The sequence below is a fragment of the Erpetoichthys calabaricus genome, chromosome 2 (assembly GCF_900747795.2).
Source record: "Erpetoichthys calabaricus chromosome 2, fErpCal1.3, whole genome shotgun sequence".
Taxonomy (NCBI): domain Eukaryota; kingdom Metazoa; phylum Chordata; class Cladistia; order Polypteriformes; family Polypteridae; genus Erpetoichthys; species Erpetoichthys calabaricus.
The window spans coordinates 310,367,472-310,387,947 of record NC_041395.2 but is presented as its reverse complement, the minus strand read 5'-3'; the positions used below and the strand labels follow the sequence as shown (position 1 = coordinate 310,387,947).

Below are 20,476 nucleotides of genomic sequence, written 5' to 3'. Positions count from 1 at the left end.
TGCGCCACCGTGCCGCCCTCAATCAAACAATAATAAATAAATATTGTGCAGAAATTTCAAAATGAACTTAAAAGCGTATCAGCATTTAGTTTGGGAAATCGGAAGGAAGCAGTGAATATATCAGGGGACAGAAAAGACCCCCAGAGGTGCTTCATAGCACCCCGGGAGGAACGAGCCCGTGGGTAGCAGTGCTCCAAGTGAGCGCCTCCTGGACGGATTCTTCCATGACAGCATCCTCTTTGCCCACAACAGCTTCCAGTGTGTTCAGGGTTCGCCGTGTGATGAAGCAGGCTTACCTGGGAAGTTTGGTCAGGCATTGTGTTTCTTTTGAACTCACATAATGAGCGCAAGAACAACACACTGGCAAATACGGACTGCTAGGACATTTCCAGCAGCTTGTTACATACCACATACACCAAAACACCCGACTGTCCGTGCCGATTTCTAATTTAAAATGAGTGCAGTGTTTACAGAGAGGTACTGGATTTGCTATAAGTATAGGAATTCAAACTCTGAAGCACACAGATGTGATATTAAAAATACGGTTTACTGTAAGCGCCTTGAGCATTGGAAAGGCGCTATATATATAAATATATATGTATTATTATAGTTTTTTTTGTTTAACAAAGACTATTTAGGATATTATTCGACTGAATATATATTCTTTACGCTATGAACATTCCAGAAGATGACTCGTTTTGTCACTGTGGGTAATAACGTGCACTTTCATTTTTTCGCTTGCTATCTTCCTTCTTGGTCGGCACGGTGGCGCAGTGGGTAGCGCTGCTGCCTCGCAGTTGGGAGATCTGGGGACCTGGGTTCGCTTCCCGGGTCCTCCCTGCGTGGAGTTTGCATGTTCTCCCCGTATCTGCGTGGGTTTCCTCCGGGCGCTCCGGTTTCCTCCCACAGTCCAAAGACATGCAGGTTAGGTGGATTGGCGATTCTAAATTGGCCCTAGTGTGTGCTTGGTGTGTGGGTGTGTTTGTGTGTGTCCTGCGGTGGGTTGGCACCCTGCCTGGGATTGGTTCCTGCCTTGTGCCCTGTGTTGGCTGGGATTGGCTCCAGCAGACCCCCGTGACCCTGTGTTCGGATTCAGCGGGTTGGAAAATGGATGGATGGATGGATAATTAACCTTTATAAAGCCCAAAAGAACCTGGTTCGTGTACAAAGAACTCTTCCCATATTAAATTCTTTGTGCAGTAATCGAGCTACAAGGAACCCACACAGCCCAGTAAAATGCCATTAAGAGCGTAGCTGCGTGTGTGCTGATTGTTTTTAGGGATATTAACGTTTTCTCCCAATTCTAAAATGAATTGCATATGTTGAGTTAATTGTATATCTTATACGCCCTTGATGGACTGTCGGCCGCTTCGTGTTCCTACCTGCCATGGTTGCCTCTGGATTCCTGTCACCGTGCGTTGGATTAACGGTCCTTCCAAAATAAAAGAAGGGTCTAAAACCACTGTGTCCTTTAAACACATAGAACGCTAAATACAAACACACATTCGTACAGTGCGTGCACGGTCAATAGACAACACCTATGATGGGTCATATGAACGATGTGAAGACCTCCTCTTAAGACGCATGTGTTTGAGATGACAAGATGACCACTCTATAGTATCCACAGCAGTTTTACGTGTCAATGTGCGGCACTGAGCAAGTCGCTTTATATACAGTACGTGTATGTACATATGTGTGTGAACAATGGCACTGTGACTCTGGAAGTCCCACCTGATCTCATGATTGTATACATAAGAGGGATGTATGATTATTTAAGCAGGCAGGGTAATCAAACGGCTGGGACGCTGGACTGTCACATCACAAGGTGACTGGTTCAAAAAACAAGTGGCAGGCTAACGTGTGAACTAAGCGAGTTTGCAAACGGTAACTATAACCCCAAACTTGTACATCGCATGCTCATTTTTGTACTTTTTAACCTGAATGTAAAACAGTATATTCACTATTTTATGAAGTATATATAGCATAAGGTTTTATCAAGTTTAAAACTTTAAAGACTTACAAACTATTTCTCATACAGGTCATCGTGGATTAAAAAATCGTAATCTATTCCGACTTCCAGTTTAACATTCCACATCTATAAGGTTACAGTATCCTATGTCAGTTTTAAACGGCGAAACAAAACTATAAGTGGTCGACAGGCACTGTTGATTGCTCACTTCAAAACGTCACGGATAAAACTGTGACATGATTTGCTAGGTGATGTTAACATTCAATGGTCACTATTAAAATATCGGTGACTTTGCTACTTCACTGCACGATGTCACCTGCTCGATTCCTGGCCAAAATGCCACACGTGGAATTCGTGTATTATTGGCTTTACTTGCTGGAGCTTCCTCGGCCACTCGGGTGTAGCCAGGGCAGCCGTCTTCTGGTGTGTAGCAGTAGCCTTAGTTCTATAGTTGTAATAGTGGTCGTAGCAGTAGCGTAGCGTGGGTGTCAGCCGCCCGGGGCGGAGGAAAATTCCGCCGCCCCCTTATTTAGGTATGGTAAAAATTTTTACAAGATATTATTATTATTTATTGTGAAATTTTGCCGCCCCCTAAAAGTGCCGCCCGGGGTGGGCCGCCCCCACTACGCTACGCCACTGGGTCGTAGTTTGTCATGTTGTCAAGTGCAAAGCGTACAGTGAAATTCTTACTTGCGAGTCCGATGTTTCCGGCGCTGTGACAACAAACACGTATAAACTATGCTGTTACTTATGTGATGTGCGGACAGAGATGTGGTCATGGCAGTGACATCAAGGGTGAGAGAAGTACGGCAGGAACTCCACAAGGTGTAGCTGTGCTTAAGTCTGCCATTCCACCGACTTCAGCCAGTGTGTGTGCAGCCTGCCTGCGACTGTGTAGCCGGAAAAAAGGAAGGCTCCATAAAATGGATGTGTGGGCTTGAGTAAATAGATAACTTTAACATAGTTCCAGGCAGTGCAGGATTTACGTATACGCTACACAAGCTATAGCTTAGGGCCCCCGCCTTCTTGGGGGCCCCCAAAACAAATTGTCCGAGTGAGCAATTGTCATATATACTTAAATATACTACAGCATTATTTGTCCCAATCAGGCCCGGCCTTAGGCATAGGCGAAGTAGGCGACCGCCTAGAGCCCCAGCGTCCGGGGGGCCCCGGATCGACTCCTTGGTCTAATTTTCACGCATTTCACAGAGCTTCCAGGGGGCCCCTGGACCCCCCTTTCGCCTAGGGCCCCATAATACCTAAGACCGGTCCTGGTTCCAGGGAACTCTTTTGTATAGCTATTCGGATTACTAAAATGACAACAATGAGACAAAAGCGCGGCTGCTCTTTCCTCGGCCCTCTGCTCTTCTGTGTCTGTACGCTTCCCTCTTCGACATGTCATTCGGACTGGGTTACCATTTTTATGGTATTTCAAACTCAATTTCAATGCTAAGAGTGAAATTTCATCAGGGGTTTCTCAGCTCACAACTTGTCTTGGTGAAATTAAAACCTGGATGGAGCAGAACTCTTTAAAATTAAAATGCAACAAAACTGAACTGCAAACTGGCACTAAAGCGCAATTAAGAAAATGAGCTCCTTCTCAGTCACTTTTGGCGGTGCTCTCTTCAGACCTTCTTCTAATGCAAGGAATCTTGGTGTCATTTTTGATTCCTCTCTTTTGCTTATTCCGTCCACATAAACCACATTAAGAAACTTTTCTACTTTCACCTCCATAACATATCGTTCTTTCCTCTCCTTTTCTAACGCTGAGAAACTTGTCCATGCTTTTATCACATCGATTATTGTAACTCTCTCCTGGCAGGTGCCGCTTCAGATCACAGCTCCAGTTACTTCAAAATTCTGCTGCAAGAGTCCTAACAGGAGCCAGCAACAGCAAACACATCACACCCCATCATGCGTCGTGTCTTACAGGATCGAATATAAAATTCTGTTATTAACCTTACAAACCTTTTAATGGCATTGCACTGAACTACATCAGTAACCTCCTCCATCACTTTGCTCCTGTTCGCCCACTAAGGTCCTCTGATTCTGACAAATCTTATTGTGCCCCATACTAACCTGCAGTCTACAGGTGACATGGCCTTCAGCTGTATAGCGCCCAGACTTTGTACTGACCACCCTCAAATTAATTAGATCAGCTGACTCCATTCATTGTTAAAAAAATAACAAAAACTTAAAAGGTGTTTCACTTAAAAAGACATTCTGCATCCTCTTTCATTCGTCTTCTCTGTCCAGATGCTCAGGATAATTTGTGTGCCTGTTATAATAATAATAATAATGTAATCTGCTAAGCTTTTCTTTTAGTATTTAATTTAGTATTTTACTCTGGTTTATTGTCTATTATTCTACTTAATGCTTTTGTATATCCTGTATCGATCAGTTTTAGTGTTCTATTCAGGAAACATCTGTATCCAATGTTACATAAACCTGCTGGTTCTTTATGAGATTCTGTGATGCGCCTTGAACATGATAAAAGCGCTATATTAATAAAATGTATTATTATTATTACTACTATTATTTAAATCGCATAAAATACTACAAATTTCATCCTGATATTTTTTCACTGTTGCGCGATGTGTATTAATATAGAATGCGTCTGCTATAATTTCTTGTATTTCAGTTTTACCCCTAACCTCTCACAAATTAAGAGCGTTGCTCGATCATAAGGTGTCATTCTTACCGTGGTGGGCCTCCCGCAGAAGATCTTGCCTTTTTTGTGCAGCACCTCCCTAGCATGCTTATTTTTGTTCACGATCACCGTATAGTGTGAGCCCATCATGAACGCGAACAGTTCTCCGTACTTCTTCTGCATGTCCTTGAACAGAATGTGCGGATTCGGAGTTCCTCGCATGGCCAGCAGACTACCGATGATGGGCAAAGCGGGGACGCACTTCGGCAGTCTGATCCCCTCCATTCTGCGCGCAGAGCGTATTCTCAGGTACAGCGCCAGAGCGAGCGCGAGCACCAGTGGGGTGACAAGAAGCCAAGCCATCGTGATCGCGGTGTCCCGGTGTGCGGTCCAGCTGACTTTTATATGGCGAACGATGTGTCGCCGCACTCCACCACCCTCTCCTTGGGCAGTGTTCTCATGAATATGCATGAGATGCTGAGAACCCTAAATCAAATCCAAGAAAGTGACACTTCTCCGAATTTTAACTCTTCTGCGCTCTTTTGCTATACGATTTAAATCAGGCTCGTTGCAGAATTTTGATATGGAATTTTAAAGGCACCATCACTTGAAAGCCCAACTCAGATTTCCTCGAACCAAGGTAGCTATTGCATTTAAATTGACTGGCATTGTGCATTCCCAAAGTAGACGTTTAGTTTGTGATAAGCCTAGTTTTCAGTGCTGCAACCTGTAAATTTAGGGTGAGTCACTTATCATTTCCTGGTCAACCATGGCAGTATATAATGGCGAATCTACTTAGAACTTTTAGGGAAACAGGGCATTTGGGTGTTGACGTCCTCAAGAGAATACATGTCGGGGCTTAGAATGAGCATTTACTTGTGAGAAAAGAATCCTCCGTGGTGTCCAGTCCTGGTGCCCATCTTGTGCATCATGCTGCTGATTCAATTGATTAGCACCCCAATGTAGATGACCGTATGTCGTAACAAGTACGATAATACAATGCATGGATGCCCTGACAAATGGGTAGAGCAGACTGGGCTTAAAAAGTGGATTATAGAAAAATTTATTTATTTTTCTTGACGCAGGAATGGAAGGATGGTCCTTAACTTATAAGATGTGGATTCATTTAATAAAACAAATGAATGTCCAACAGAAAATCTATATAAATTATTAGCTTCAGCCTCTTCTCGATCATTGCAAACTATTTATTTATTTAATTAAAAAACACATATATACTGAAGGGTGGCACAGTGGTAGCGCTGCTGCCTCGCAGTTAGGAGACCCAGATTCGCTTCCCGGGTCCTCCCTGCGTGGAGTTTGCATGTTCACCCCGTGGGTTTCCTCCGGGCGCTCCGGTTTCCTCCCACGGTCCAAAGACATGCAGGTTAGGTGGATTGGCGATTCTAAATTGGCCCTAGTGTGTGCTTGGTGCGTGGGTGTGTTTGTGTGTGTCCTGCGGTGGGTTGGCACCATACCCGGGATTGTTTCCTGCCTTGTGCCCTGTGTTGGCTGGGATTGGCTCCAGCAGACCCCCGTGACCCTGTGTTCGGATTCAGCGGGTTAGAAAATGGATGGATTGATATATAGTGAATATAGATATCGATATATGCATCAGTAGTAATCTAAATCCATGGTGTACCAAAACACAAGGAGTGATAATGCGCGCGTATTGCTAAAGTATTAATTATGCATTCATAATTACAGGACAATCAACCTATAAGGAACCCTCTTAAAATTGATTAGGCTCCCGTAGCGCCATTGCATATCCATCCATCCATTATCCGACCCGCTATAGCCTAACACAGGGTCACGGGGCTCTGCTGGAGCCAATCCCAGCCAACACAGGGTGCAAGGCAGGGACAAACCCCGGGCAGGGCGCCAGCCCACCGCAGGACACACACCAGGGACAATTTAGGATCGCCAATGCACCTAACCTGCATGTCTTTGGACTGTGGGAGGAAACCGGAGCACCCGGACCCACGCAGACACGGGGAGAACATGCAAACTCCACGCAGGGAGGACCCAGGAAGCGAACCCAGGTTTCCTTCCTGATATAGATCCTACATTTCTATAAATGTCATTATTGCAATATTTTTCTCCTCTGCCTTTTTCTTCATGTGTTTTCTTCTTTATCTTTATATTCTAATTTTTGTTAGCACTGGAACTGTTTCTGCTTTGGCAAAATATGTCAATTCTTGTCATGCCAGTAAAGAGATACCTTGAATTTTAAATGATGAGAGACATACAATCAGACAGACTGACAGATATCTAACATAAAATATGATAACCATACGCACCTGACTGGGAACTATCCTGTTTACATCCGTAAGCTGAAATAACGGGTGGAGCCTGAAAATGAGAGTGACATAAAAAGGGAGCCACCTAGACTAATGGAGACTTGGACCATGTGGGACAGTAGTAGCGGAGCGAGTGCAGAAGATGAGCATTTTGGGGACAAGTGCTCCACGTTTGAAGGCGTCCCCCGAGGTCCTAACAACAAGACGTCAGATGAGGACTCATATTCCAAATAAACGGTCTTGTGTAGAAACTTAATCGTTAACAGTGTTTCGAGGAAGGCGTTCCGCTATTCCGCGGGAGACTGAATAAAAAACTTAGCATTGCTATGTGGGATTTTGCAACCTTTGCTGTAAAAACGTTCAGTGTTGGTGCTAACAGCATTCCGTGACTACTGTTATGGCATGTCCTCCCCGTGTCTGCGTGGGTTTCCTCCCACAGTCCAAAGACATGCAGGTTAGGTGCATTGGTGATTCTAGATTGTCCCGTGTGTGTGCTTGGTGTGGGTCTGTTTGTGTGCATCCTGCGGTGGGCTGGCGCCCTGCCCGGAGTTTGTTTCCTGCCTTGCGCCCTGTGTTGGCTGGGATTGGCTCCAGCAGACCCCGTGACCCTGTAGTTAAGATATAGCGGGTTGGATAATAGATGGATATTCACTCTTACAAATAAAGGTGGCAGAGTGGCTTTTCAGACTGATGCCATACAGTAACCGTTTTTGTTTCCCAAAAGCACCATCCACAAGAAGGTTCCAAAAAGAACCTTTATTTATTCTAATCCGTAACAGACTCCATAAATAAAAAATAATAGATGGTGGCACATTTTAAAATACCAATGGGTTCATGATTTTAAAAGGACTCAATAGCACATTAATCTGCTAGTATCCTGCTATAGGTACCTTATACGTTAAACATTTCTGTTTTTGTCCACATATTAAGAACTTTTTCAGAGCCAACTTCATATTCAAAGAAGCGGCACAGTGGCGCAGCGGTAGCACTGCTGCCTTGCAGTTAGGAGACCTGGGTTTGCTTTCCGGGTCCTCCCTGCGTGGAGTTTGCATGTTCTCTCCGTGTCTGCGTGGGTTTCCTCTCACAGTCCAAAGACATGCAGGTTAGGTGCATTGGCGATCCTAAATTATCCCTAGTGTGTGCTTGGTGTGTGGGTGGGTGTGTGCCCTGCGGTGGGTTGGCGCCCTGTCCGGAGTTTGTTCCTGCCTTGCGCTCTGTGTTGGTTGGGATTGGCTCCAGCAGAGCCCCGTGACCCTGTGTTAGGATATAGCGGGTTGGAAAATGTCTGACTGACTAACATTAACATCCCTGTACAATTATACACACATATGTATACAGGATGGTGTCTGATAGTTTGGTGAAGCTGCATCCTACAGAGTGCTGCATTTGGGCCACTGCCATAGGAGGTGCTATTCATCTCTTACCTGGTCCTCCATGTTTGATGGTGATGGCCTCTTTCAATTGCAAGACTGTGGCAACTAAGTGTACTGGCTTAGTGTCTGCCTGTCCTTAGGGTATGTTGTTGTGACCAGGTAAGTTTCTAAAGTGTAGTCCCACTGTAGGTAACATTCCAGTTTGTTTAGCTGCTGTACATTTTGTTGACAATGGGTGACGTAGTGTCTTTTGATTTTGTCCACTGCTCTTCTCGTGCTGATGCCTGCATTGTGTTGAGTGTTAGTTCGGTGCTGTGAGAGACTCTGCTAGGGGATGATGGCACATGGTTTCTTGTTTGACTCTTGGCTCTGGAGTGGCTAAAAGCAGTTGGAGTCTGGGTTTTTGTTGTACAGGTGGCCCCAGTATTCTAGGGCTCTTTTTTCTATTGTTAAGTACGACCTAGCTCAGCCCCGCAGCTATTGTTGGTGGCACTCCTGTGGAGATTCCAAGTGGTGGGTCACCACTGGGGCCTGCTTTCCCACCTGTTGCAACCTGGGTATGTTTTTGGGACCCTCTGCCACTTTTCATGGTCTACAGTATAACTGGAAAGATTACACCATCATAAATCTGCAGTCAGATGCTAATATAGCTTCTTCTTGTTAGCACAGAGAACTCTACTCGCTGTAGTATTGATTGTCATCCACAGATTGGTGCATGTGGATCATTTCCCAGTGGGAGTGCGATGGTATTTTCGGGACTGTTTTTTAACTTTTCTTCTGGAAGACAGTAATTTTGCTTTTGTCTAGACTAACAGAAGAGTCTCAGTCTCTCATTTGTTTCCCCACTCTCTTGACGGATGTGTTCACGCATAGAACGTTTTTTTCCTCCCGGTCGCTTTGTTTGTCTAAAACGCGCTGGCGCAATTTCTGTATTATAGATGCCTGGCCGCTGCTCCGTCGCCAGCGCCTGCGCAATTTCTGTATTATAGATGCCTGGCCGCTGCTCACGCATGCGTACTCTTACTGGTAATAATGGCGTCTCCGGAGCCTCAGCCTCGCTTCGGTCAATCAGTTAAGGGCTTACTTTCAGAGAAAGTGAGCTGCTGCAGCGGCGATGTGATTGCCCTAACAAGGCAGGTGCTAAAGGGTTCCAGGAGTCATGAGGTAAGACAGGAACGGGTGAACAGAACGTAACGAAAACAGTCAAACAAGGCTTTAAACTCTGGGAGTCCCAACCCGTTACCAGTGGATTTCAGTGGCCGTGTATCTTTATTAAAGCAAATTTAATCGTTAGGAGTTGCGGCCGTTTCTGTTACTGATTTTCTGCATTAAGTTAACATATAATTTTTTAAAGCGGTGCCTTTGGAGCTAAAATGTCGCTTTATTTCATTTTAATTTTGCCATTGCAATTCTCGATGTCAGTGCAGTTCTATTTAGAGTGGCCATGTAAAAAACTGAGGTTCAGGGAACTTACAGAATGGCAGCGTGAAATGTGTGTGTTTATAGCAAACGGTGATCTTCCAGAAGTTTTGTTTTTTGTTTGAAAAATAACAATGCAACATAGGAGAAGCGAAAACTGCACAGGACTGCGCTGTGGCGTGACGGTTAGTGCTGCTGACACACGACTCGAGGAGAGCGCGTTGACAAGAAAGGCCCCACCCCTCCCGGCTGTGTGCTCGTTTTTGGTTTTCCCGATGCTACCGGATTCAGTAAATAAATTGATGTGGCAGAAAATGTCTGAAATTAAGCTTGTTAAATTTCGCACAGTTAATTTGATTTAAGGCAAAGGATATCCCAAACAATGGAGCATACTCCTATTCACCCCGTTCACATGAACTCATACCAGAACATTTTAGGAATGACAGCCAACCTAAAGTGTATGCATTTCAGGTGTAGCAGGAAACTAGTAAATGGAGAAAACTCAAAAATAAAACGGGGATAATGGCAGCGCAGGGATTTGCTACTTGGTTGTAGCAGCTGTGCTAATCATTGACTCACTATCGTCACGAAATACCTCTACCAAAAGACATAACACATATAATTAATTACATTTGTCTAGCGCTTTTCTAGCAATTCAAAATGGGGATCCATTTCAACCACCACCAATGTGCAGCGTCCACCTGGATGATTCCATGGCAGCCATTCTTATGTCACTATGCTCACCACATATTAGGAGTTTAGATGGTATGGGGTTGAGGGTTATAAGGCCCAAAATGAGCAGACTGTGGCGGGCAGTTTACTTGGTACATCACAGTACCACCTACACATTTCAAAAGATCTCCTGAGATCTTTAATGACCATAGAGATTCAGGACCTCAGTTTTACGTCAGATGTGAAGGATGGTGCTGTACTTGCAGCTCAGTGTCCCCATCACTGCACTGGGGCATTTGGATTCAAACATGGACCACAGGATATGTGCCCCTACCTGGCCTCACAAACTCCTCTGCCGGCATCAACCTAAGCTTTTCCTAGCTAGTCTCCCATCCAAGTAGTGGCAGGGCCCGAACATGCTTAGCTTCAGGTGGATCGCCAGTTCTGAAGTGCAGGTGGTATTTCATGTCTCTGTTTCTGCATCATGCAGGTGTTTGCTACTGTCTTTCACTTTCTTGACTGCTTGTATTGGGTTAAAACCAATGTTAATAATAAATATTAAAACTAGTTGAAACAATGTGGAACTATTTAAGCACATTTCTGTTAGGTAAAATGCCCAGCAGGTGCTGGCAGGTCTTTTGGCCTTTGAACCCCTGCAGCTTGTTGTATTTTTTCCTTCTGTCTTCCCAACAATCTGTCCTCATCAGACTTTTCTTTTCAGACTTAGAATACAATATATAATTGGCAGAAACGTAGTGTTCTTATTTAATATCACTGTTATGTAAGCCTATATTTAATGTTACTTATTCTTCCATAATTTATTAATTTTTTGTAACTTTCTTCACCTATGAAAGTGTACTGTACTATAGAAGTGAATAGTGTTGTTACATTATGGTGACAGTATGCAGAGCAGAATTCTTCGCACTTTGCATCATGTGACTTTTTTTTCCCCAAGTGAATCTCATGTAATCTCGAGGACAACTATGGTAACTCATCAATCTCTCCACGGTGTCATGAATTTGCTTGGAGCTGATACTTGTTATACTTTGAGAGAAGGATCCCATAGAAAATCTGCAATATAACATTTATTGATAATGCAGTTATACACTTCAGCCTTGGTAATTTGTTTTTTTCTTCTGTATTTTCCAGCTTCTTGGTCAAGCTGCTCGCAATATGGTGATGCAGGAGGATGCCATACTGCATTCTGAAGATGTGAGTAAGAGCATAATTCTAGTAGGAAATACTGTCTTTATTGTCTTGCCACAGGAGTTGACCTTATTTTCATTTAAGTCTTGGAGTTTTTTTTTATGTCCTAAATATTTAGAGCTGCGTAAACTCTTACCTGTGCCTTTGAATGCTTTCCTTTAGACTTCTGACATAACACTGTGTCTTTATTTTATGATGGCAATGAGAAAAATGCAGTGTGTTCCAGTGCACATGAAACCTTGTGAATATATAACCTAAACTTTGAACTAACTGCACCATTTACCTCTCAGAATTCAACATAAAAATTTTCTTCCCTACTAATTGCTCCACAACCAAATCTTTTCATATGATAATGATTTATATGTCTAAATGAATTACATTGTTATGCTTTTCTTTTGGCTTAATACTCAGACATGCTTTAGCACCGGTGTCCCTTTATCTTGAGCTCTGTTTCTGGACACCTTTTTTTCAGATGTTTAATACTCAAGTGTACAGATTAAAGCATTGGTACTGGATTTTCTGTTTTTTTCAAGGACTATTTAAAAAATTACCTGATGATGCTCATATTCTTGGTAGTCCAATATTGATTTCTTCCTTGTTGCCTGAAGCAGTCCCATGGTTTAATCTAAGACTTGAGTGCAGAAAAGGTCAGCAGTCTAAAATTGTGGAAAAAAATAAATTAGAAAAGTAATATGCTGATATCTTATTTTTAATGCAGTAGAAAACACACATAGAAATGCTTAAATATACCACTTCTCAATTGCAGGATGGGCATCGGTTCATTTGTTTGCTTTGCCTTCCCTCATATAAAGGATATACAGCAATGTTTTTGTCATTTTATATGCTTAAATTACACATATTTCTTCATTTTTGTTTTTTATAATAAAAGTAAAAGAGAGGATTGGAAAGTGAATGAATAACTGCTTCAAAATTTATTGAACTTTAAATTGTTTGGACTTTAATTCCCCTTAATGCTAACAATAGGTTTGTGATTAGAAAACCTGAATTTAACTAAATGTGTTGTACATCGTTTTTTTCCCTAGAGTTTAAGAAAAATGGCAATTATCACAACCCATCTTCAGTACCAGTAAGTTAAATGATTTCAAATGAGAATAATGTGTAAGGATAAGTGTTACATTTCTTGTTTATAGCAAAACCATCAATGTGCAGATGAAATCTGCAAACTTTCCTGAGAGTTGTTTTTTTTAATTCAGCTTCATTAGAAAATTCTGAATTTGTCTATTTTTTGTCTTTCATGTTACATTGAAAAGTGATTAATATTTCCTTCATTAAGGCCAAACCATGACATAAAAATAAATCAAAGTTACCTTTTTAATGTGATGATTTTCCCATTATGTATTTATTCTGCTTCTGTCAACAAGTTACGGAGCCCTGGAGAGAGGACATGAGTACAAAGAAATCATGAGAGTGATTTACTCTTCATGCTAACGTTTTTAAACGTTCCCACCTTTTAGTTAATGCATGCACCTTGTTTGTTGTTTCATACGGACAGCCCAGGATTATGGCTACTTTTTCATTTGGGATAAGTTATGACTGTGTTGAAACATGAGTTGTCACAGCATTCATCTTGCCTTATGGGGCACTGCTCTGAGCAAGTGGCAGCTGCAAAGGATTCTCCTGGCTAATGGGCTCTACCAATGACACTATACTACCGTCAAAGAAGTTTTTCACATTATTGTTGATCAGTTGCAAGGTGCCAGAAGCCTGCATTGCATATCATTGGATGTACACAGAGTGCGCACAAGTTATATAAATTGAGGTAACATTTTCAATAAAATATGGGCATTAATTAACAAATTTGTTGGTATGCTGTAATCAAAATGTGTGCATGAATTACTTAAATTGAGGGAACGTTTTAATTTAAACCTGAGCATGCATTGAAATTTTTATGTAGAAATAGTAAATCATTCCCATGTTTAATTTATTGGTTTTTTTTTCTACCCATGTCCACCCAGGGCTCTGTAACAAGTTTTGATTTGCTCAGTTACTATATTGTACCAGAGAAAGTCACACAATTTTTAATGGCCTTCACCTTTGCAGCTACTTAGTAAATTAAATCCACCTACATTAAGTGAATCTGTGAGTGCCTCTTTTTGTATCGGGTTCCAGAATAGAAGTTGCATTGACTGGAGTACCTGTTGGTCACCAACAAAAAATGTGGCGAATAGGTATAGTTTATGACTTTTTTGCGAGTTTAAGTGCATCCAAAATTTTGAAAGTCCAGGTTTGCTCCAGGCAAGAAAAAAAATAAGCAAAACAATAGGTAATGTTCTGTTCTGTAGCTTTTCTCATCTCTTTTCAGCAACAGTGAATTGGCATGGACTATAATACAGTATTTGATAACGGTTTTGCTTTTATTTTGATTTATTATGGCTTAGCTCTATTGAACAATTTGTCTTTTTCACTTCCTCGCTATATTTTTATGATGCGTGCAGTTTATGGTACATGTGTTTTCCTTAAAGATTTTCTGAGTGGTGATTGTGTAGTGGCCAGTAGTTTGGCTTTGTGTGTATGAAAGTGGACCATGAGGTGGATTAGCACCTCATCCAAGTAGGATTGGTAACTTGGCAAGCATATTTAAAAAATTATGTTCATGGATTATTATTAATAATTTTAATTAGTAAAAAGATAGTGTTTGAGTACATCACTATGCAAGGAATTTTTAATTTTAAAAATTATTTAAATTGTAGTTTCTTTCTGTTCAAGGTTTGAAGTGGACAAACAGTATGACTAGAATATTTTAAATAAATATTTATGGTTATTGTCTGTAATATGTGTGTGTGTGTGTATATAATATATATATTTTAAATAGACTGGAATACATTTTTTGTAATGTGTGTGTTTTTTCAGTAACCTTTATGTGACTGAAGCTTAGCATATTTTTTTAATTGTCATAATATACCCAGAATTTAAATACATGCTTGACACATTTATTTGTCTTTCAGGCAAGAAGCCATTCAGAGAAAGTGAGTGTTGTGTTGTTCTTGTTTTTTCTTTTCTTTTTTTCCAGCATCTTCTTTGTACTCCTGATCATTAATTTAACTTGCGTTCAGTGACTTCATCAGTAACTTTAACTGCCATTTGCTCACTTATTTTTTTGCACATTTTTAAAATGATTTTATGTACTTCAAAAATGACATTTTAAATTCTGCATGTGCTCCAAGTGTTATAAATTGTTACAAAAGAATCAGGTACTTCGTTCCGTCTAAGTGGAGTTAAGCAGTAGTCCTTTTAGATAGATAGATAATTAATCCCCAAGGGGAAATTCACATACTCCAGCAGCAGCATACTGATAAAAAAACAATATTAATTAAAGAGTGATAAAACACAGTGCAAGTTAAAAAGTGCGAGGCAGGTATAAGTCAATAACATTGTATAATGTTAAATTTAGTGTGGGGGAGGAACGATCTCCTCGGCCTGTCAGTGGAGCAGGACAGTGGCAGCAGTCTATCGCTGAAGCTGCTCCTCTGTCTGGAGATGACTCTGTTTAGTGGATGCAGTGGATTTTCCATGATTGACAGGAGCCTGCTGAGCGCCCGTCGCTCTGCCACAGATGTCAAACTGTCCAGCTCCATGCCTACAATAGAGCCTGCCTTCCTCACCAGTTTGTCCAGACGTGAGGCGTCCCTCTTCTTTATGCTCCCTCCCCAGCACACCACCGCGTAGAAGAGGGTGCTCACCACAACCGTCTGATAGAACATCTGCAGTATCTTCTAAGGAAGTATAGTTGGCTCTGTCCTCTCTTGTACAGAGCATCAGTATTGGCAGTCCAGTCTAATTTATCATTCAGGTGCACTCCCAGGTATTTATAGGTCTGCACACAGTCATCTCTAATGATCACGGGGTCTGTGAGGGGCCTGGGCCTCCTAAAATCACCACCAGCTCCTTGGTTTTGCTGGTGTTCAGTTGTAGGTGGTTTGAGTCGCACCATATAACAAAATCCTTGATTAGGTCCCTAAACTCCTCCTCCTGCCCACTCCTGATGCAGCCCACGATAGCAGTGTCATCAGCGAACTTTTGCAGGACTCCGAGTTGTATTGGAAGTCCGATGTATATAGGCTGAACAAGACCGGAGAAAGTACAGTCCCCTGCAGCGCTCCTGTGCTGCTGACCACAATGTCACACCTGCAGTTCCCGAGACGCACATACTGAGGTCAGTCTGTAAGATAGTCCACGATCCATGCTACCAGGTATGAATCTACTCCCCTCTCTGTCAGCTTGTCCCTAAGGAGCCGAGGTTGGATGGTGTTGAAGGCACTAGCTCTACTTTCAGGATCTTTCCCAATTAAAAGATGCCTAGTTTCTTTTCTTAATTAAATATTTCAAAATCATTCTTCTGAGGTTATAATCGGGGGAAAATATGAAGTGTTTGATTATTTATTTATTTTTTTTTTTAAATCTCCAGTGTTTCACAAATGTCCTTCAAGCATTTCTCTCTGAGCAGGAATGTTTATGATTCTCTTTTGTCTTTCACAGTATATTTTTAATATTTGCTGTAGCCCTTAAGCTCAAATCAAATTTATTTTTAACTGTAAGAAATTAATTTCCCATTTAAATAGTGTTTCTTTTTTTCCCTTTAGTGTTGAGCATTCAAAAAACCTGCAGGACCAGTTGACACATCTTTTGAAATAGACTTAAATGTGGAAAGTTTACAGAGTGACACATCGAGCTGTCAGTGGTGGCTTAATGTCTGGAAGGGGCACAACATTCAAACAGGACAAGATGAGTGTGTTAGAGCTTCCTGGGAATATATTGCATGTATTCCAAAGAGCTGTGAAAAGAAGATAAAAATGGTTTAGGGGTCCAAAATGTTCTGTCAAGTGGTATCGTGACACCAGGATGAAAAGAATTTCCTTTAATATAATGGAATTATAATAGATGTATTTAAATAATGGTTGATTCCTTCTGTTATATTTTAAGTTTTGGGTCATTTTAAGGATATGGTATATTTTTTCCTTCCAGGTGATAATTATCTCTTCTTCCATATCTGACAGAAGTCCTAAAAGCATTTATGCTTGAAATATGGATTGGTGCATTATCCTAAAAACAGTTCAAAGACAATATTTGTTGTCCAGTTTTATTAAATTGTAAAAGGAACATACTCTTTGAAAATCTCTTTGAAATGCTAGATCAGGTTTGTAATACTTAAACTTAACAGGACCCTTGCATAACTGCTTGTGAAACATTTGCAACCTCTCATAAAAATGTGTGCCGTTTTTGTCATTCTCAGGCATTAATAAACAGGCACACTTTCTTAGCTTTGTGGTATGTCCATAGCTGGAAAGTGTTTGTTCCAGATTAATTTTAACATGCAGGATCTTTAGTGCTGGCATCCCATCCATGTCCAGTTTCTATCAGTAAGCTGAATGTTAGACACCTCGAGACCCTTTAATGGATTAATAGGATATGTAAAATTAACGGAGGAATCAATAACTTACCAGTACATTATGTCATACTCTTTAAAGATTTGAGACTGTATGTGTATATGCAGGCATGTATGCATATGTTGTATTTATATAACAAATATTGAAAGCATCTAAAATTTTATCCGTTAGTTTTAAGCAGAAGAAATGTTAACATTTGTTGTTTTTTATGAATAAAAGAAAAGGTATTTAAATTTAAAAAGTGCATCTTCTAGAAGGGTACAGTATGTCAGATGTTTGTCAGGATACAGTATGCCCAATGATTGCAGATAAAGGCAAGCAACTATGAAATATAACAAGTTCAAAACCTGTAATACTAAATTAAACTTACCTCTCATACATAGTAAACGAATCCAAGGTTCACAGTTGGAGAGGTGCAGTTCAGTTGTGTCATGGAGTCAGCATGTTTTCAAGTTAACAGAATGGGTAATTTAGAAAGTTTCACCAAAATCTGTTAGGAGAAACGGCAGTCACTAGTTACATTTTGTTTAACAGAATCCCTTTAAACACTAATACATCTGTTACAACATTCACAAAGCTTTTCTATGCTACTCGAGTAAACTGTTTTGTCTTGCTTGTGCAACTGCTCCTCCAACGTAGCTGCTGTGGCATCTTCATCACCGGCAGTGTGAAATGCAGCTTTGCAGAACAAGTGGTAGAAGCACAGGGCCAGTCTGGAAAAGGTGGTGAGGTGTTGCACCTCTTTGAATCCTCAGTTGCCCAGTGCTACTTTTGCAATTAGTGCCTTGTAAGCAGTTGCATTGTCCAGAAGAAGGATGGTCAACAGCATTCATTTTTTCCCCAATTTACTGACACGAACAGCAAGGCAATTCAGTGTAATATTGACTACCAGGTTCTTTTAAAGCAGTGTTTCCCAAACTCGGTCCTGGTGAACCCCTGTGGCTGCAAGTTTTTGTTCCAACCGGATTCCTATTCAGTGACAACACCTGATAGTACTGATCTCATTTAATTAGCTGGTATTTTTTTTTCTTTTATTTGACATTCAGAAAAGCATAACAATGACTTTTACATTTATAAGACATTTAGAAATATTTCTGCTTTTGCTATAGATTTAAATGCTTAACTCTTTTGTTGATTTCATTACACTTTGCCCTTTCTCTATGCAGTTTTCCCTCTTTCGTTGTATCTTAACAGTGACAATTTAAAACGAGCAGATCAGACACCCAGACCAACACTATATAATCAAAGGCTGCAACTATTTTAGAGTCAGACCCACTAATTAGTAAATAATGGATTAAACAATTAGAAGACCTAGAAAAGTTGGAAAGAAAATCAAGATGAAAATACTGTTAAAAAGAAAAAAAATACATTATTCCTATAACTGCTTGGTACATTTTAATATTTTTTTTAACAAACTTATTTGCCTAATTTTTATATTGTTCCCTAAACACAAAACTTGGGAAATATCAGTTCACTTAATTAGCCCAGGAGTTAAATTTAAAACAGAAGCTGGTTGGAACAAAAACCTGCAGCCACAGGGGTTCCCCAGGACCGAGTTTGGGAAACACTGTTTTAAAGCATTTAAATGATGACAATATCCTGAATATCATTAAACCTGCATGGGAGATGGGACCAGTTCTAGCTTGGACCTTGAATTCTGCACCTGGTCATTGTTGCTGTAGAGTCTTCACATTCTCCACGTGTGTGTGGATATTCCCCCTGTATCACCAGTGACGTGCAGGTGAGGTTTGTTGGTAATTCCAATGTGAGTTGTGATGTTGATGGACCTTGCACTGGACTGTGCTACTTGTCCAGGATTGTTTTCTACCATGTGCCCATTGGGGCTGGGATCGTCACTGCCCCCCTCTGACCTTGAATTGGATAAAGTGTTTTTAAGAATGCATTTTACTGATCAATTTTAATAACAAAATGATTATGCTTTAATTTTTGCATCGTACTCTTGTCATTAAGGTACACGACTTAACTGACTGTGAGCAGCTGACAAGAAGCAGCTCCTTCCCCAATAATGATAATTTACCAAGAAGTAAGGTATTGCCCAAATACACGACGTTTACCAAAAAGACTGTCTATTCAAATTAGCCAAGAAAAAAGAAGCAGGTTGCTGGCTAACCCACCCACGAGTAGGTGAAGCCCTATTGCAGGCACACACATTGAGCACTGTTGCGTTTTGTCCGACATTACACACTTTTAACAATACCAGACGTTTCCAGCTCCCCGTGTCAGCGGTTCATATAGTAAAACCACCAATTTAGCAACACTTATCAGTGCGAACCACTTGTTAGTTCAGCTTTCAGAAGAGAATGAAGGACGTGCGTCCGAAGCGAGCCCGCCAGTTAAAATCCCATGCGCGCCCGGAGTCTGTCCTTGCCAGGCGGCAGTGTGGGTGCGGCTCCCGAATCCTCCAATGAGATTTTGCGCTGAGTGGGCGGGATCGTCGAGGGTGCGCTTGAGTCGCACTGTGACAGTACAGTTTCGGCTTCCCTGGACAATCGACGGAATAGCGGAAATTGAGCAGAGCTCGAAATTACAAGGAACGCTTAGAAAGTCTGTCTGATACCAGATCACCAGCGTTAGAAGGTCACGATGAACGAGGGCTGCGGAGAAAACAGGTACTGCGCCCATTGCCGGTTGGCTGTGCCACTGAAAAACACAAAGGGGGCGGTGCCCGATGAAGGCTTCGCAGACAAAAGGTGTCATTGCGAATGACTTGTTTGTTTGTCGATGGCATTTAAAACATTTCGGTTTGCAGGTTACACAAAAGCAGGACGCTACTGCTTCACATATTTATCTCAATCGATCTTGACAGGACCGAACGGTTTATTAAATCGACAAGATCTGTTGCGACGCACTTAAACCTTTTATACGTCTCATACGCATTCCTAACCACTTTTAGGAGTAATTTTTTTGGAACTGTTATCGGGATTAATTTTCTTTTTAATATTGAAAATTCATATTGACCAGTTCCTGCCCCTAGAAGGACACAAGTCTGCTTTAAATTTTGTTCAGTAGCTAAGCATACAGTAAAAAAGAAAAGCCCATTGCAGTTTTAAACTACCAGTTTGTAACTAAGTCGTAACTCATAATTATTTTCATAATTTTCATTCCACTTTTACTGAAAGGGCTAAGGGTGGTAAACCTCCAAACCAAATAGCCCTGAGCATCCTTTCATTAGCAAATGTTTCCAACGTCTCCTGTGGAATTCCAAGATGCTCCAGGCCAGTTGAGAGATACAATCTCAGGATATCCCGTAACGGTGATTAATACACCCATAGTGATCCTAACCACATGACCAACACATCTCAAATGGCTCCTCTCAATCCAGGGAAGCATCAGTTGTACTCCAAGGTTCTCCAGCATGGCTGAACTTCTCCCCCAGACATGGAGTGTAAACCCTGCTCCTCGGTGCAGGAACCTTCAGACCAGTGCCGTTTGAGTAGTAAGGGTCCATGGGGCACAGTTGTGCA

The 20,476-nt window shown here is 41.4% G+C and overlaps 4 protein-coding genes across 4 annotated transcripts in view; 2 read left to right on the top strand and 2 right to left on the bottom strand.

Annotated features, from left to right (window-relative positions):
- The window catches only part of LOC114647249 (steroid 17-alpha-hydroxylase/17,20 lyase), a 32,364-nt gene extending 27,357 nt beyond the window's left edge, over positions 1 to 5,007 (bottom strand). Inside the window, exon 1 of the mRNA XM_028795892.2 lies at positions 4,671 to 5,007. Coding sequence (XP_028651725.1) covers positions 4,671 to 4,982 — 312 coding nt within the window. The 5' untranslated portion in view covers positions 4,983 to 5,007. The remainder of the gene's footprint in view (positions 1 to 4,670) is intronic.
- LOC114647247 (cytosolic purine 5'-nucleotidase) overlaps positions 1 to 20,476 on the bottom strand; it is a 1,192,165-nt gene that overhangs the window by 498,439 nt on the left and 673,250 nt on the right. The gene's annotated exons all lie outside the window — the stretch shown is intronic.
- Positions 9,279 to 17,241, top strand: borcs7 (BLOC-1 related complex subunit 7). The gene is made up of 5 exons (XM_028795901.2): positions 9,279 to 9,453; positions 11,530 to 11,592; positions 12,630 to 12,673; positions 14,553 to 14,573; positions 16,188 to 17,241. The coding sequence occupies exons 1-5, from the start codon at positions 9,322 to 9,324 to the stop codon at positions 16,237 to 16,239; spliced, it is 312 nt and encodes a 103-aa protein (XP_028651734.1). The 5' UTR covers positions 9,279 to 9,321; the 3' UTR covers positions 16,240 to 17,241.
- as3mt (arsenite methyltransferase) overlaps positions 18,913 to 20,476 on the top strand; it is a 50,580-nt gene continuing 49,016 nt past the window's right edge. The window contains exon 1 of the mRNA XM_028795900.2: positions 18,913 to 19,621. Coding sequence (XP_028651733.1) covers positions 19,596 to 19,621 — 26 coding nt within the window. The 5' untranslated portion in view covers positions 18,913 to 19,595. The remainder of the gene's footprint in view (positions 19,622 to 20,476) is intronic.

Coding starts and splice junctions, on each gene's coding strand:
- borcs7 (XM_028795901.2), top strand. CDS start 9,322: ATGGCGTCTCCGGAGCCTCAGCCTCGCTTCGGTCAATCAGTTAAGGGC. Junction 9,454..11,529: donor AGGGTTCCAGGAGTCATGAG/GTAAGACAGGAA, acceptor TGTATTTTCCAG/CTTCTTGGTCAAGCTGCTCG. Junction 12,674..14,552: donor ACAACCCATCTTCAGTACCA/GTAAGTTAAATG, acceptor TTTGTCTTTCAG/GCAAGAAGCCATTCAGAGAA.